Genomic DNA, 19,665 nt, shown 5'->3' with positions numbered 1-19,665 from the left:
AAAGGGTTATGTGTGACCAAAAGCCTGAGGTGGAAAACCTGACTGCAATAAAAATAAATGTGTAAACAGGATAAATGGAGCAATAGATTGGGAGGGAGAGGGAGAGAGAAAGAGAGAAACAAAAAGAGCATTTTGATATAGAGAGCAACCTTCAGCTTCATATATTTAAATTGCAATATCATCCAGAATAACTGAGTTTGGGTCCAAAAAAATAAGAATAAATAAGAAAAAAGTGAGAGAAAGCTGAAGAAAAATAGTGGTGAAAGAAGAAAAGCAGTAAAGGCTAATGAGATATAGGAAGAATGAAGGCAATTGATGCATTAAGCACCGGATGCTGTCAGCAAGGGGAAACCGGTGATATGAGAGAAGGTAATAAAGGCTGAATGTATTGTTACCAGTTGTGTGGAACGGCGTAAGGCTGCCACCTGGTTAAGGTTGATCTGCACATTGCAGAACATTAAATCGAAGATCTTCAGCAGCAACCAGCTCACCAGCCTGAGGGAGAGTTTGATGAGAAATCAATTGAGAAATCCAGAAAATGCTTTTGTTGTATACAGCTGAAGGCAGAATATAATACATTTACATAGGCCACCAATACTCCAATTTTAATACAGTTAAGACAATACTCTTACAAGAAACAATACAAACAATACAATAGTCTACAGTGTAAACAGCTTAATCTGACTAAAGATCAAAATAAACAGAAATTGGAATAAGACGTGGAATATTCCTATTTTAGTCACATTATTGAAGTACAGACATTTGAACACCTTAATCAAACTGTTAACTTTTTAATCGTTTTGTAGTTTTTTCCTCATTTTGGGACAGGATGTACACAAGGCAGTTCTCAGGCATTTGATGACAAACACATGAGAATGGCTTAAAGCCAAAAACCACTTTTTTGGTGTGAGCTGAAAATGACGACTATGCTCTCATCCAGTACCAGTACCATCCAGTACCAGTAAGTTTGCCACCATGGCATGGATGAAAAGTTAGTGAATAAAAATAAAGAAGATCTGCACTTGAGCAGCGTGTATTTGAGGGCATGCAATAAGTTTTCTGCACTTACAGAGGAAATCGGTGGGCAAGCAAAGAGATTCATGTTCGTATTACATTAAATGCCATCTCGACTTGTAATACTGTACTCATTCTGCACTAATTTGCTGAAGGTGCAGCTGTGGTGCAGTGGGGAGTTTGCGTTTTTAATAATCTATGACAGTTTGCGTTCATTGAACAGTAAGTATGATTAATAAATCCATATAAGACAATAAAGAAAAAGTCACATCTCGTATTCAGTTTCGGCCTCGGGCGCGATTTGCACTCAAACTAAGCGTATCGCATCTGAGCCCAAGAGAACCGTGCTCTGGCACACCTCTTCCAACCGGGCCAGGGCAGGCCAAGTGAACCGTGCCTGAGCCCGATTCAGAGCACATACACTTCTCAAACGATCCGGGAAACGGGCCTGGGCAAAGTTCGGATAGCTTTGTGTGAGTACGCCCTAATGCTCTGGCGTTGTTGACCGATGATAAATTCTGAAAACAGCAGCAGTGATCACGGCTGATCCATGATAGATGCGGAGGAGAAAACTCGCTATGCAGACAAGCTTGTGTCTGTATCCAGAAGTTTCGCTGTAACAGCAGAGAGGAAACTTTACCTCATGACAGCAGGGGCTTCTGCTGTGTCAGTGAAAGACTGGAGGCAGTAAATTGTGCACAAATTCTGCATTTTTTTTAAGTAACGTAGTTGGAGAATTTTAAATACTCACACTCGACTCTCCGGCCATAGTAAGCTACCGCCGATATAGCACATATGAGATAAATGACGTCAGTAAATAATAACCGTTTATGATTATTACTCAACAGATACCGAATTGTCCACATCTGCATCGCGGTGCAATAAAAAAAACTATTAATTTTGACACCCCAAATTAATTATTATTTATTTATTTATTTATGATAGTATTGCAAGCATGCAATATTCTGGAAATCAGAGATTTGAAATGACCAACTTCTCTGGCTATGGCTGTAAGGCTCATCCATTCAGCATTCATCAGGACAGCCTGCTGTCAGAGGGTTTAGGTCACTTTCAAACACCTCACTATCTTGCAAAGTCAATGAAAACTGGAAAAGCTGCCAGTTAAATACGATTTGTCAGATAAATTATGCAAAACAAATTTAGCTTCTTCAATTCACCTGTGCCTTATGTCTTCGGACTGTGGGGGAAACCGGAGCACCCGGAGGAAATCCCGGCAAAAACGGGAGATCATGCACACTCCACACAGAAACACCAACTGACCCAGCCGTGGCTCAAACCAACATCCTTCTTGCTGTGAGGCGACAGTGCTAATTACTGAGCCACAGTGCCGATTGTGTATGTATATATTTTTTCAAATATATACTTTTTATATTGTGCTTCCGTGCATAGTATATGTAACCCATAAATTAAGTTAAATATTAATTTGATAAATTCACATGGAGCTACAATATGTAGTAATGTCATATATAAGAAAATTACTTACTCTCTTACTTTGATCTCCACTGTATACCTTCAGTTTGATACAAAAAAAATGTAAGACAATCCAAGCCAAATAAACCACTGATTAATGTATAAAGCAGAAAAACATATTAAAGTGTCACTGTTACAGTATTTTAAAACATCTTAATTTTGTTTTTGAACTTCTACAATAAGTTTCATCTAACCTTTAAAAACATTTCTATTTTCTGACTGCAGTCTCACTGTTTTTTAGGTGTCAATAACAGTTTAAATGTTTCTTTCAGGTGGCAGTAACTCCATTTATTCTGCACTTTTGGTCTGTGAAACTCTTCAATCGGCTACATTACACGCTATATGAAAGCTAACAAGCATACAAAGGGAACTTGAAAAGTAATTCACGGAACACTTTAAAACAAACTCAATATGCACCAACAATCTGCCATTTCTCTTATTATGTATACTGCAAGTCGTTGAGATCAAGGCTGAGATGAAAAAAAAATATGCAAAACACAAATAAAGATAAAAAAAAATAATGAAATATTATATATTTAAGAAATAAATGGGCAGAGTTTTCTTTACAATAAAAATGGCAGCACTTTACAACAAGGTTGTATTAGTAATATGAACAAACAACAAATCATACATTTATTATACTATGTATTAACTTTTAATAATAACTGTCAATGTCAGGTAAAGGAAATAAAGTTGTTCATTGTTAGTTCATGTTAATTTATAGTTTATTAACTGACGTTAACAAACAATGAACATATAAAGTTCATCATTAATTAATGTTAGTAAATGTAGTTAGCACAAGAACTAACATTAACTAGGCAACCAAGTCGCTGATTCAAGCCTCGGCTGGGTCAGTTGGCATTTCCGTGTGGAGTTTGCATTTTCTCCCTCTGTTCGCGTAGGTTTCCTCTGCATGCTCCGGTTTCCTCTCCATGCTCCGGTTTCACCCACAAGTCCAAAGACATTTGGTGTATGTGAAATGGGTAAGCTAAATCAAAGACTATAGAATCCACAAGACTTGTCACTTGTATAGTTTTGAATGGGGAAAAGTGTAACGGTCAATATGGCGAATGAAGCCCCACCTACTAGCACAGTAACCAATTATTGATCACTATAGATTGACGTTTCTCCATGCAGAAGCTGTGCTTTTACGACAGTTTGATGATCAACAAACGCACTGGAATCTCAGCAAATACGTGCTTTTACAGACATAAGAAATATATCAATGTTTATATATTTTGTATTATTAAGATTTTCTTTCCTTTTTCTCTTACGTTTGTATTCTTTAGCTGTCAAAATAATACTTCACGTCTATAGAAGAAAGAGTTAATAAAGATAGAGAATGTGTAACATCATATTCATCAAAAGACGGTTTATGTGTAACCGCACCGGTCCGAGCAGGGAGCGAGCCGGCGATACCAGCATGGGAGACAAATGCTCCGAGGATGCTACAGATTGCAGAACGTCTGTCCCTGTATCCAAGGAGTGAGGTTTACGCGATCACCAGCTGGCTTCCATTAAATAAGGGCAAAAAATAGATGACTAAAATCTCATTCACTCATTTTACTCATACTTTTTATCATTTATAATGTCCAAGGCATTGATATTAAAATTAAATACTACTTTTGTGCCTTTATTAGCTTCTTTCTCGCCTGTTTACTGGGTTAAAAATCTTACATTAATCCATCTCCACCTGCTGGTGAAAGCTAGAGCAGCTGGCAATCTTCAATCTATTGCTTTTCCTGCAGTTCCAGGATGTAATGTTGAATTTTAACAGTCGAATTTGATCCACTGAATTTATGGAAGCGAATATTTGAACTGAAATAAAATGAACTGAAAATGACCTTTTGAATATTATACATTGTATTTTTAAAGGGTATTGAATATTTTGTAAGTGAAATCTGGAAATTAAATCTGAATTATTGAATTTTTAAGTATGAAAAGTGTTTGAAATATTTTGCATTGAAATATTCACAGCTTAAATAAACAGCTATGTTAAATTTCAGGACCTAAAAATACAAACCCTGGAATTCAAGACATTTAAATGCAAGAACTTGTTAATATTTTTTTCAGTTTGTGCTATTCAACAAGCTTTTTAATTCAAGACTTTTGGCATTGATTTTGTTCCATATATATCCACATAAAGCTTAAAATCAGTGCTTTTAAATGAACCAGGTGCACTTGAAAACAAAAGTTTTTAGGTTTTGTCATCTGTATAAATAGAACACGACGGTCCAGTCAAACATGCATCACATGACAGCAACTACTCAAACGGCTACTTTGTTTACAGCTGTTGCAAGGTGACGGTCACGAAAACAAAGCGCTGAGATGGAAAGACGTCTGCACATCACAGTCATTCTGCTTTTACTGAAGCTTTTGTTTCTGGACACACAGAAAACAACTCGCGTCTCTCTCTGCCTTAAAATACTATAAACATTCAGAACATCACACAGTGTCTACAGAAGCTGTTTTTGGAGGAGACAAGCAGAAATTATCACTGTGTTGGCCCTGGCTCAGTCCAGCTTGTCACCAATCTACAATACGCGACACACACACACAAACACACACACACACACACACACACACACACACACACACACACACACACACACACACACACACACACACACACACACACACACACACACACGAATGAACGTTATGAGAACGATAGTTTGTTGTACAGTTGGCGGTTCACTTCCGTTATTTGGTACGATTGCATTCATATCAGAAGTAAACCATACAAGAGTTCACAAGATAAAAAATGCGCACCTGAGTTTAGAAGACACGTTCACACTAGCTAAAAGTACCGTACTTTGACGTCAAACGAACCTTGGCTCGGACCAAAAGTGCTAGTGTGAAAGCACCCTTAAAAATGAATCTTATGAGATAGATGTTGTTTCATTTTATTGGTGCTCACAAATATGTAATGTAATCGTAAGCTTGGCTAACAGTTTAGGAGAATTTGACATTTCCCCATTCAGACAAAATGCCCAAGCATACTGTCTGAAAGGCGTTTCAAAGATGGCCGCCAAGTGAAATGACTTGCCTTAAAGGGACTTTGGCTAAGTTGTCCGTAGTGTATGTGTGTATGTCCTGGTGCTCCAGGTTGGGGGTTGAGCGTTGTTTTTTTTTTAATAGTAGGTTATACAATCGCACCAAAACACATTAAAAGGTAAGTGAATTATAACAGTGCAAACTTTTTTGTAATCGTAGTAGTGCTGTGCGTTATTTGTTAAACCCTTTAAGGTTACATGCTGACTGACTGACAGGGTGCGTGAGACCAGTAAATACGGTGTAGCTTTTAGTGAAGATGAACACAGTTTTCATAATTATACTTTACAAATAAATGTCTATGGTTCTGCATAAAATGACTTTATCATAAATATTCCTAGCAAATCTAATAAATTTTTGAAACAATTGTTACATAAACGCACTAAATCGCACTTCAGCAGTGTTTATTTGAGAGCGCACAAAAAAATCTGCACTTGAACAGAGAAAATTAGGGTGCAAGCAAAGAAATCTGCATGCTTGTATTACATGAATGCGACTTGTAATACCATAGTATTAAAAATATAATAAAAATAACACCATAGTAGTTGGCAGATCTGTGTAAAAGGCCTGCCGCCACAGCTGGAAAAAATCCTAGAGGAAACACTGCAATAAATAGACTGATTTCACCCTACTGCCTAATCTTAGTTTTGGAAGAACCTTCCCCTACCCCTTTTTCTTCTGGTGAAAGTCTTATTTGTTTTATTTCGGCTAGAATAAAAGCAGTTTTTAATTTTTTAAAAACCATTTTAAGGTAAAAATTATAACCCCCTTTAAGTATTTTTTTTTTCTGATAGTCTACAGAGCAAACCATTGTTATACAATGACTTGCCTAATTACCCTAATCTGCCTAGTTAAGCTAATTAACCCAGTTAAGCCTTTAAATGTCTCTTTAAGCTGTATGGAAGTGTCTCAAAAATAACTAAAATATTATTTACTGTCATCATAGCAAAGATAAAATAATTTAGTTATTAGAAATGAGTTACTAAAAATATTATGTTTAGAAAAGTGTTGAAAAAAAATATTCTCTCCGTTAAACAGAAATTGGGGAAAAAATAAACAGGGAGGCTTCTAATTCAGGGGGACTTCAACTGTACTTGATCTCAGACCTCCTCACATATTAGTTGACCATCTCCGAGCTCAGGGTTCTCTCCTGGGACAGCATGCCAAACCTGCTAATAGTGTCAAGCAATATCTAAGTGTGAACTCTTGAAAGGCATTTTAAGAACATGTGCATGTCTTTTAAATGCCAGAGAATTTAGAAGTGAAGGAATAACCAGATTGGATATTATGAATAATTTAACGTGAACTTCCTTATCAGATATACAAAGCCTGCTTGGAAAAGTTAAAATTGATCCTTGAATAACCTAAAACAGCACATGCTGCCTTCATTACAACTATAATATTGTACCTTCTCAGTAATTACATAATGCAGTTACGCAGCTTTTGTGACCTTGTATTAACCGAAAAGCTTTTAAAAATTTGTGTCATACTTAAAAAAAAGCTCATAGACAATTATAAAGATGCAAAAGAATTCACATGTTCGATGTCACAAGTTTGCTTATTTGATTAGCAACTAAGACATTTCTTCATTTGGACAATTCCTTCAAAGAATCCAAGTAGTTTCAATTGGATTTTCAAACTCAGATTCAATAGATTCAACGTATCAAGGAATGTTATTGAGTCTAAAGAAACGATGGCTCTTTAAAACAGTCACTTTTCGATTGCGTAACATTCCATTGATTTGGTTTTTGGCTGACAGAAGAATAAACAAGTGATTTGCATTGAGAATGAGCTTTTATATTCAGACCTGAGTAAGCTGGGAGAGATGAAGGTCTGTGTGACGGCCAGAATTGTGTCTAAATGACCTCTGACCTCAGGCATCTCCAGCTCCATGGCTTTGGTCTCATCTGAGGAACATGCCGTCACTAAAGCCTTCTTCACTCTAGATGAAAACACACACAAACACACACCGAGTCACAGGACAACAGACCGCAGAGTAAACAAAGGGCATATTGTTTGACTGATCATCACATAAACACCAGGCAAACACACCAACGCCACTTATGCCTGCAGACTGGAAAACACACCGAAGCTGTTCGAGACCATAAAAAGGTTATTTAAATGTTAGGGGCCTAAATTGAGTTAGGTGAACGGAGCGAGGGTGTGGTGGCAGGGTTGAACCAAGGTGAAAAGCAAACAAAATAAAAGTCAGCAAGGCTTATGTGGCACAGGGCTGACATTACCATGAAATCAATGCTAGGTCACAATTTAGGCGGTCTGTCGTAATGTTTTTGAATGCAAGAATAACCTAATGCAAACTCTTCTCTCAGAGAACAATCTATAGGGGAACATTTACTTACTGTTTTCAGACTATTTATCGAGTGCTTTAACAAAACAGATTTTAAAGCAACTGGTTGACTATCCTTTTTCTGGTGTGCATAATATTAAATCTGTTCAAGCTTGACTATTGTTTTTTGAATTTGTGTAATTGATAGCCATTGTAAAATAGGCATGGGACGATAACCGGTTTTAAGGTTTACAGGAACTCTTGAAATTGACATTTTTCTGACATGTTTGCCAAGCAGAGCTTGCTAACTGCATTTCACTTTAAGGTGCAATAGGTGATTAGGTGAGTAGGACATTTTTTGTTGTGCTGGTGGAAAGTCTCTTCGCATTCCTATAGTAATGATTAAAGTAAATAATCTAAATGTATTTATATGTATTTTTATAGTTTGGGTAAGACATAAGACTAACAATAATGTTCATTCAATTAAAAATTGTCGGGCCGATAATTCCCATAAGTAGCCCAAGCTGTCAACAAATTTAGATTTACATCTGCGCACCCATTTACGCAGATCCGCAGATTCGCCTTTTGAGCATTCACATACACAAGAGGGAGAGAGAGAGAGAGAGAAAGAGAGAGAGAGATAGAGAGAGAGAGAGAGAGAGAGAGACAGCAGTAAAATCAAATGCTGAATCAAAACTTTTAAAAATCCTGAATCAATATTGCCATGGCTGAAGTATTTCTATCAGACAGATAATGTTGTCTTTTAAAACTATTTTTGTCACGCATAGCTTATGTAATTTTTATTGTTACAAATAGGTTATATGCACTGAAGTGTTGTTCAGCCACTGAAATCTGGCAAAAAAACTGATGTGACTATTTTCAACTTCACAAGGGACCTTTACAGCATCTATAATGTAGATTTTCATTTAATTTAACAACAAAACATAAGTAAAGCGCACCAAGTATTCCACCTAGCCTGCTTTAATGAGATGAAGTTGATTCTATATTCACATTGGTTCATTTGACGCGCTCCATATCTTGTTGTTTACTATGCTACTTTGAATATTCGGTCTGAAATAGCACGTAAGTATGGCTTAGTAATAAGTGTAATCCCTGCACATCTCCCGCCAATCATTAAGCATACAGTAGTGGCTTTAGGACAAAGCGCATGACAGAGTGAGACCAGCGATCCTTGCATGCATGAAATATTGCACATTATGACAAGTTTTGCTTGTTACACATAGAAAACTTGCAAGATATAATACAGTTTTTTGTTCAGAATTGTAGTATTATAAAGTACTATAAAGTTTCCTAACTGGCGAATGATATGATCTGGTGGGTTGTCTACTGTCATCTTTAAGGTGCGCGCGTTTGTGATTTCAGGAGGTGTGGCTTTGGACAGCAGGGGAGAGACTGTGTTTGAAAGATATTATGCTAACAGATGTCATTTTGGCAAATCACATACTGCCCCTTTAAATGACTGCTTTAATTGATGAGTGGGAAACAATAAATAAAAAAAAATGACTGAAAATGCCAAATCAAAACAAAACACAAAATGTATTAATGTGATAAATGTGATACGGTATAGGAAAAAATATATTTTGATAAATGGTACCTAAAGTTGAAATCAACAAACTAAAAAATCCCAGACATTCCATGACTTACACAAAAAATAAGTAAATAAAAAAATTCCCTGACTTTCAATGTCTGCAACAGTCGTTGTAAAAGTCCATGGTATTACAAAAATATTTACACAAAATCAGCCTTTGGTTGTTTTAGGAGTTGTTTTAGAGTTTTTGAATGCATATTTTGTTGTTGTTTTTTGTTAATATGATTTGTCAACAAATTCTGAATATAGATATTATATAAATAAATAAACATAAAATTGGTACTATACAAAGTATTTTAGAATTAGGGCATTTACATCTGACTGTATCTCTTAATCTAAATATATGACTCACAAACATATGTTAATAACAATAAATGTACTTACGCCAACATATTGTGGCTTATGCTCATTTGCTCATGCACACAATATTTTGTAGTTCATTCTGAAGGCTTTTTTCATTCTTGATTAAAGTAAACAGAGTTTGCAGCAATTTTCTTATATAACAAACATTTACGCATTCAATGCCGCTGAGAGCAATGTTTAAATGAATATGCTAGTATGTGCTGTGCACTTCCCTCTCAATAATAAAATAACAAACAAGAAAACTGACATTAGTGAGAAAACAGGTAAAAATAAAAGCATCTGATCATAGCAATATGGATATCTCTGAACAAACTAGTAAAGTACATTTAATAGTTCTGCCTATGTAAAGCCCTGTCCACATGAAAACAGGTATTTTCAAAACCACACTTTTTTTCTATGCGATTTTGCTGTTTGTGCGTGCTATCACATGCGAAATGAGTGCCGTACAGCACCAATGAGGAGATAATAAAAAAAATAATAATAAATTTAAAGATGTTGCCAGAGTGGCTTTTTGGTTTCTTTTCTTGTGCATCCCAGCCATCTGAAAGATTTTTTAGCATAGGGGGTAATATTGTCATCCAGCTTCACAATTTGTAATGCTGCAGTATGTATTTAAATAATGATGGTTAGTTCCTTAACCTGAAAGCTCAGATTTGATTTGATCATAATTGGTTTTGTTTACAGAGGTTTACTGTATCATTATTATTGACACCTTACAGAAGTTGATCTACCTTAACCTTTGCACACACTTTGTAAGTTATTTAATAAATACATTTATTTTATAGTAATTAATAAATAACACTTATGTTTATTTTATTAAAGAAATTGGATATTTTGTTTAAATATTTTCGTTTTTGACTATTAAAACTGTGTTTTAGTAATGTTGGTAAGTTAAAATAAAGTGGTTAAATAAATTGTTTAAAATATATTCAATATTACAGATATCAAATAATATGAAACATGATATTGTGATTTTTTTTTTTTTTTGCAATATCATCCAGCCTTAGTTTATCAACACAAAAATGCAGTGTCAGGTGACTGAAACAGAAACTTTCTGAAAACTCTGCCCAGGGTGGAGAGTTTTTGCCTCATGACTAGGCCCACATGTAATCTGCGCGTGCAGAATTCTGCAGAATTTCACAGATGTTCAGCCCATTATTGATTCATTTTATTTATTTGTATAAAGGTGTGTAAATTTATATTTATTCAGTTTTTAAATTATTGACTAAAATGAAAATACCTTTTAGTAAATATATTATATGACAGACTTGCTTTGTTTACCAAATAAAGTGGATCTAATTGGATTTGCATTTTAAACATTAAATACAAGTTAATACTGCATTACTTTTTTTCATATATTAAGATTTTAGTTATGATACTCCGAAAATCATTCTGCATAAATCCGCAGATTTTTAACAACATTCTGCGCAGAAATAGCAAAAAAATAGCCGCAGATTCCATCTTGCCCTACTCATAACATCAGCATGCGTGCTGTTTTCTCCTTTCTGATTGGCCAACACGGTTGGGTTCACACCAAACACAGAAGAAGTGAATTAGGCAAATTCTGCACATTCACGACAAACATGTTGCGTATTCCGCATTGCTGATGCGCGGAATGGTAATCTATCTCTGTTCTCAAGTTTGCATTGACTTGAATGCAATATACTCGCAAAATATACTCAAATCCCTATTTGGTTTGAACTCAGTATAGAAGTGTCGTTATCGCCATCTGATGGTTTGGCAAAACGGAAGCGGGAAAAAAAACGAATTTTATAAAAATACCATGTCTGTTTGGACATGCCCTAAGACTATACTGTAATGAATTGATTTTCTTTGAATGATCGACATTGACATTCACAGAATTGTCTCATTTTTTGGCATAATATGTAGATTATAAGCTCTGGTTTCTTATGTGACAGAACAGAAGAGAGGCCTTGAGGAGCACATCTCTGCACATGAGCTAATGCAATGTCAGATTAAAGAGCCTACCAATCTTCTATATTAACAGGAGGAGTGAGAAATCTGAATTAAATCTCAATGAGTGCCTCACGGGAGCGCCTCTCAATCCTCAAATGCATATCCTCTCTCTCTTTCTCTCTCTCCCCCTCTCTCTCTCTGTCTCTACACGTGGCATGTCATCTCATCAGTGAAGAGTGCTTGAGCGACCCACACCTCTCACTGCTATGGACTCTGTGCCGTCTGTCTCCAGCCGGGCCGGGGTGAACCTCACGACCCCACACAAACAGCAAACAGCACACCCTTCTTACTAACCAGCCACGGTACCTGAAAAAGACACACACATAGACAAATACATACAATCAAACACACCCATACCCTAGTAGCAAAATAAAGAAGAAGCCCTTGCGCAAACAGGTATTGCCTCAATGGCAATAAATAAATAAACACACATTGACACAATTAAAACAAGCACTGACCAATCAGCAATAGGTGAATGCATCATATTCTCACCATAATCAGCCAATAAAATGTTAATTAGCTCAACCAATGAAAGAGCAGGCACTGATTCTGCCCTATTAATTCAAGCCGAATTAAACGCTTCAGGAGGATTTGCAGAGCTGGGCTTCTAACACCTTCTAAAGTGAAGTTGATTGAAAAGATAAACTGAGTGCTCACCAAGTCTGCTGCTCTGTGTTTTGATGCAAGAGAGAAAAATCCCATTTACCTGCGCTAACAAAGTGTTTTTCGAGAAAGTCAGAACCACTTCTTCAAGAGAAACTTCTTTCTTTTCGGGGAAACAATGACTGCTTAAGCTCAGGACACCATCTGTCAGCTACGATCACATACACACTGCTAAGTTTAGGAGTGTCATCTGCTTTTGAATGCAGGAGTGAATGCCCTGCATTATTATTCTGTGTCTGTGTGTGTGTGTTCATACACGTGTAGGGAATACAGAAGTCTCAAGGCGTTTGATGTATTGATAATCACAGCAATGTCTTATGTGGAAACATGGATAATAAATGGGTCTGTTCGATTGTGCTTACATCCAGAGAAGGCATTGAATATCTGCTCACGTTGAGGGTGTGTTCATACCTGTAACATAAACGATATATTAAGACCCGCTTCACTTAGCATTTACATCGTTATTTTTAAAGGAGTCCCATATTTTTAATGATTGTGTGGTTGATTGTGTTTTTTGAAAGTACTAGAGCATTCTCTCATTCTTGGTGTTTTGAAAAATGTCTAATTTGCCTAATTTTTTCTTTCCTAATTTGTATTATTACAATACCTTTCACCCCAGACTGACACAAACAGCAGGGCTTGCTCTAGGTTTGATAAAGGTCCATCTTCCAAAAAGCGAAATATGAAAAAGACTCACGTAGCAAATTCCGTTTTCTTTTTCAAATTTGGCGGCAGTTTATTAAGTGGCAATTTTGTTCTCTTTAGGTGCTTTCACACCTGCCTTATTTACTTACAGATGAATCGCACAAGAGTTTTTTTTCCTTCTTGGTGTGGTTAATTTGGGCAGGTGTGAATGTAGCAATCACACTCAAGTGCGCACTAAAAGCAAACCAAAGAAAGTGTACCGAGATCTCCTTCAAGAGGTGGTCTCGGTACACTTTCAAACGAACCCCAGAGCGGTTAGTTTGTGGTGAGAACATGATACGAACTAAAACAGACCCAACCGCACAAAGTACTGAGCCTTCTTGGACTAATCCAACTAGAAATATTTGTTGATAGCACTTGAGAGAGATGAGAGAGAGAGAGAGAGAGAGAGAGAGAGAGATTTAATCTAAAAATGTACAGTTTATTCTGATCTATTTTTGTATTGATTTGTATAAATAATTAATGTTGAATAATAATTTATTATATTGAATTTTAATGTGATATATTGAATAATATGATGTATTGTTGATATTTTATTTAATTATTATATATAAATATCATCTTTTTTTTTTACTACTACTATTTACTGTGTGTACTTTTTTTATTATATATGTATGTTAGTATTTATGTAAACTTTATAACTGCTTTGGCAATACATTTGTAGTAATTGTCATACCAATAAAGCAATTATTGAATTGAATTGAGAGAGAGAGAGAGAGAGAGAGAGAGAGAGAGAGAGAGAGAGAGAGAGAGAGAGAGAGAGAGAGAGAGAGAGACTACCTGATGGATCGTTGGTAATATTTTCTAAAGATGACCATGTCGCAGTTTAGCTAAATTAATTCACACATCCTCCTAAAGTGACTTGCGATGTACCTTTGCCATTTGCAATGCATTAAAATATAGTTTTCCAGCCGCAGCCATATACAAACTATATGGCATACTATGACCAGGGATACAATCAGCTAGCAAAGTCGTCCCTCCAAAGTTAAATGTGTCATCTTGTGTCTGCTGGTTTGTTTACTTGCGGAAGCTCCAATCTAAAAGCAGTTTATTAAATACATTCAATAACATCTGGCCAATGAGTGATGTAGATTGTCACATGACTGCATTTTGGTTTGTTTCAACTGATCTGAACCAAAGCAATCAGTGTGGTGTAAAAAAAAAGAAAAAAATTGGCAGAAAAATGCTACAACGTATTATTTGTTGCCCTTGATCTGGATCAAATGAACCGAATCATTGATGAGAAGACACTCTTTGCCTCATTGGATAAAAAGGCTACATTACATGCAAATCATTTATGCGATATTCCAGTTGTGCACATAAATTAAATTTCCATCTTTGGATAAAAACATAACGCACATGTTTGGGGGAGGTTTAAAGCATGAACAAACTAACACAAAAATGGCAAAGTTGGTAGCTGTGTTATTGCTGCTAAAGTGTTTCCTAATGCTTTATCAGCATAATGTGCATTCACATACAGCAAATTCTATCCACTTGTTAAGTCGTGACGTATGGTATGCCATTTCCTGGTCCAAGTGGTTACTCGGTTAAATTGAGAAAATATTTGTTGACCCCCTTATTAGTCATATAACACAAGTGATTTTTAAAAAAATCATGGTGTACGCAACTTGCTGCATCACAGACATTAATATTTTAACCATTTTTCAAAAAATGAATCACTTTCTGGCCATCTGATATTAGGCATGTATATATAAATTGCGATCATGATTTTCCAAAGTATTACAGCGCTTTGTAAACGTTTATTATTATCATTTGTTGTTTAGCCTCCCCGTACAGTTTGATAGAGGGCTTAAATCTGAAAGCTGCTTCGCATGACATCAGACTTAACAAGCAGATACGCACCAGTGCCAGGCTGGGTAAAGTCTAGATTGGAGGTGCAAACGGCCAAAAGTGCGATATGCATGTCAATATAGCAGCATTATTATATGACACTGTATAGCAATAATAAATATTTTTACAGTTCTGTGACGGTTGGGTTTAGGATTGGGGTGGGGGTAGACGTTAATAAAATACAATAAATGGGAAATCTAATAAATAATAGAAATAATTTTTGTTAACTTCCAGCCGCAAATGCAATGGATCTAGCAACAACCACCAGGCTTACTTCCCATCAGTTCGTCATCAAGTACGTTACCATTTCCAAACAAAGTGACAGGAACAAATGGCCTAGCATATGCAATAAATTATTTTTGTTGGTTTTCACAAACGTGTAAATGTGATTTTTTTTTCATGAGGGAAAAATGTAGCTACAGTATGTTTTATTTGTCATGTAAATGTAGCCTTATATAAGGATGTCCAGAACCGATCACGTGATCTGAAATTAAGCCCGATCAAGTGGTTTCAGACTCGATTAGAATCAGACATTACCTCTTGATCAGGACTAAATAAAAAAAAAAAAAAAAAAAAAAAAATATATATATATATATATATATATATATATATATATATATATATATATATATATATATATATATCGAGAGGTAACGTCCGATTATTTATATATATATATATACATATATATATATATAAATATATATTTAACACATCTATAGTTATGCGGTGGCACAGAGTTAGACCTCCTTCTTGACTTCATACAGAAACAGCAACGTGTGCGGCATGACAACTTTGTTGCAGTGATGCTATTGGTTAAACGCCGGCAAAGTAGAACACGAAAGCAGCTTAAAGCGAAAATTACAAGTATTTCTACAGTTTGGAGGTTTTATAAAGTTGATGACGGAAAACATTGCCATGATAAACTGTGAGATATTTAAAACATGGGATTGCCTGCTGGGTATTTTGAGTTGAGGTGCTATTGGTTTTTATATTATATCATTTTTTTATCACTTACTGTTGCACTTAAGTCCAAAAGCGAAGAACTGATGTTATTTATTACTTGATTGTTCAAGCTACCTCACAGAAGTGCTCTGTTTGTTAACACAGTTGTTGAATGTAAAATAAGGTGAATTAAATAAAAAAAAAAATATCCTGGATCTTTTACTTCACTCTTCTTTATTCTTTTTTATTTTTTGTATTATAAAAGTATTGGATCAGATTGGGTTTCGATATGAATAGATACTCAAAATCAAATGACTCGGACATGAGGGCAAAAAACCTGATCAGAACATCCCAAGCCTTAATGCTAATTTACACTTCTGCGTCAAGAGCATGCGTATGCTAGGGCGCTACCTACGCGTTGATGCATAGCCCTACGCCGTGGCCGTCACTGACACTCACCTCTCAAAAAAACTGCGCATTGCATCGACACGTAGTGCAAGCTCTGTGATTGGTGAGCTTGGTAGTGCTGACAAGACTTTGGCGAGCCCAATGGACCGATTGTTTACAAGTGTGGAGTCCCATGAAGGAGCTCTGGATGGAAAGTTTTGTTTTGTGTTTACCTCATGGTTAAAGTTGTTGGTTCATGACTTAAAATGAGTACATTAAGGAAGCGTTCAGAAAAAACAAAACACCAGCGAAGTAACTCGACACAGAGGAACAAACACCTTACTGCCAACTAGCGTTTGGGAAGTGTTACTGCAGACCCAGACCAACAGAAACAGCGGGCAGAAGTATAAATGCACAGCTACGCGAGTTGCATGCGCCTTGGGTCACGCCAATCACTTGACGCAGAAGTATAAACCAGGCTTTATAGAATGGCTATTCAGAATGCTAGTAAGCCTGTCTGTTATTCTGTAAGCACAAACGATTAGATGTACATTATCTATTGCTCATTGTAGCACATAAATAATGATACTGTTGGATTAAAATGGCTAAAGACTAAAGCTGAAAATGATTTGTCAGCTATCTATGAAAGCATAACAGATATAGCAGAATCATTGTCATTTAGGCATGCAACTGTATGTGGTTTTGAATTGATATTGTAATCCTTTAACAATCACTGCGCAGCTTTAGCAGCTGTAGCCCAAAGGAAAAAAAATGTTTTTCATAGATGACTGACTCTAGCAGAAATACTTTAAATTTGTAGCTAGTGCTTGGAAGGCTGCAGTTTCAAAGCTTCTTGCTTGGCACTGCAGTGCGTGGCCGATGTGACTCAGAAGTCTACAAAAAAGGCTACCCTTTTAGCAAAGGGTAACAGGGTTGTGAAACCACTCACAATTGTGGGTCTGTGATGTCATAAAAATAAAGAAAAAAAGAAATGGAAAGTTATTCTAGGCCTTTTTATTTCGCATGCATGAAATGCACGTGCCAGCCTTAAAAGTCAGAAACGCAAACAGTAATTACAGTGGAGCATTTTGAAGCTGGAGCTGAGAGATGCATTGTTATTTTAAAGGCCTGTACAGGGAGGGCTTGAGTCGAGTGAAGGATGTGCACTTACCCGGTGTGTGTCTCGTTCACACACGTCAAGTTCTGAAAGCCCAGAGGAGGAGTGTTGCACAGCAGCTTCAGACCCTGAGAGTGGCAAGAGGATATTTGATCAAACTTGATGGAAAGCGTGCTAACCAGCCTCCATCGCAACTCAAGAGAGTCTGTTCTGCTGTCCTATATAGACTGAGATAATGACACACTTTAGGGAAGCCTTTTAGTGTTCAAAATAGCACCCTATTAGTTCCACTATAAATCATCGCCTGAAACACGTTCAAGAATCGCGGCTGAATAAAAAGCCTCCAACATCAAATGTTTCTCAGAATAACTTGACATGTTACTCGATGACAGAATAAAATGGTAAAAATGCTGGTTTCTTGATTGTTTTGGTTTTTCTATTTGACAGGTATAGTCAAAATTGGTAGTGACAAAATAACTTGAGAATGGAAGTCGGAATTAAACTTAAGCTGTTTATGTGTGTGCTATCACACACACACACACACACACACACACACATTTATATATATATATATATATATATATATATATATATATATATATATATACACACACATACATACATACATACATATATATATATATATATATATATATATATATATATATATACACATATATGTATGTATAAATGTATATATTTATATATATATATATATATATATATATATATATATATATATATATATATATATATATATATATGTATGTATGTATGTATGTATGTATGTATATATATATATATATATATATATATATATATATATATATATATACACATACACACAAAGTCAGAATTATTAGCCCACGTTTATTTTTTTCCCCAATTTCTGTTTACCAGAGAACACATTTCTAAAAATAATAGCTTTAATAACTCATCTCTAATAACTGATTTATTTTACCTTTGCCATGATGACAGTAAATAATATTTGATTAGATATTTCGCAAGACACTTCTTTACAGCTTAAAGTGACATTTAAAGGCTTAACTAGGTTGATTAGATTAACTAGGCAAGTTAGGGTAGTTAGGCAAGTTATTGTATAACAATGATTTTTTCTGTAGACTATCGGAAAAAACTAGCTTGAAGGGGCTAATAATTTTGACCCTAAAATGTTTTTTTCAAAATTTAAAACTGCTTTTATTCTAGCAGAAATAAAACAAATAAGACTTTCTCCGAAAGAAAAAATACTATGAGACATACTGTGAAAATGTCCTTGCTTTGTTAAACATCATTTAGGAAATACTTAAAAAAGAAACAAAAATTCAAAGGGGGGCTAATAATAATATATTATAAGTATTTAAAGGCAGAAACAGGCTTTTCCTTTAAAACAAAGAGCCTTTCTCTCCTTTCAGAGCTTCATTTATTAATTTAAGGCACCAATCGCCAATAATTATCTCCGAAATCTCATTTTACAGCATTTGGTATGCCTCTGGTTCAGCAGCAATTTATTGGACATGGCTGTTAAATGAAATCCACGCGTGCATTTTAAATGACTTTTAATACAAACAGCAGATAGCTCAAATATGATTTATCTGGCTGGCTGGTCTGAGATTAATAGATTCGTTCAGGAGGGGTTTCGATCCAATAACCCTCTGATTACTGCTCCATTAGCCCCCGTGTCCCAGCTCTCAGCACGATGCACCCACTGGGACCAGTGCTGCTGGAAACAAGCTTAGTCATCTGCAGCTTTTTTTTTTCTGAAAAGCTCTTCATAGCACGGGAGGGAACTATGCTCTTGAGTGTTCATTATTTTTCTCTCCACTCCTAATCCCCTTTTCCCCGCTATTCCTACCGTAAGTAACATGTTCTGAAATCCCTTTGATCGTCCCTCATGATATGGGTTTATGAAAGCAGTGTGTGAGGTTTTCAGGTGAGCCTAAATCTGTGTACTTCCCCGTCCGCCGCTGGCTGTTTGTCCTTTTATTATCTTCAAATAATCCTTTCATCCCCTGTAGTTTTTTTTTCTCACCAGACTCTCGGGGGTGCATTGGTGACAGCACTGTCCGACCAGCGGTCTGAATCTGCCCAGGAAAGGCGCCACGCTCTTCAACTTCCTTTTGATTTTCACACCCCACGACAACTACCAAAGAAACACACACAAAGAGAGAGAGAGAGAAACATATAAAAAGGTTTGCAGGAGGA

At 36.0% G+C, this 19,665-nt stretch overlaps 1 protein-coding gene across 1 annotated transcript in view; it reads right to left on the bottom strand.

Moving 5' to 3' along the window:
* The window catches only part of gpat2 (glycerol-3-phosphate acyltransferase 2, mitochondrial), a gene marked incomplete at its 5' end in the record, with an annotated part of 131,200 nt that overhangs the window by 73,146 nt on the left and 38,389 nt on the right, over window positions 1–19,665 (bottom strand). The window contains 5 exon segments of the mRNA NM_001089380.2: window positions 396–495; window positions 7,367–7,501; window positions 11,991–12,101; window positions 17,518–17,591; window positions 19,493–19,603. Coding sequence (NP_001082849.1) covers window positions 396–495; window positions 7,367–7,501; window positions 11,991–12,101; window positions 17,518–17,591; window positions 19,493–19,603 — 531 coding nt within the window.

This window comes from Danio rerio, chromosome 8 (genome assembly GCF_052040795.2).
Source record: "Danio rerio strain M-AB ecotype USA chromosome 8, GRCz13ab, whole genome shotgun sequence".
Lineage (NCBI taxonomy): Eukaryota > Metazoa > Chordata > Actinopteri > Cypriniformes > Danionidae > Danio > Danio rerio.
This window is presented reverse-complemented; position numbering and strand designations above follow the sequence as displayed.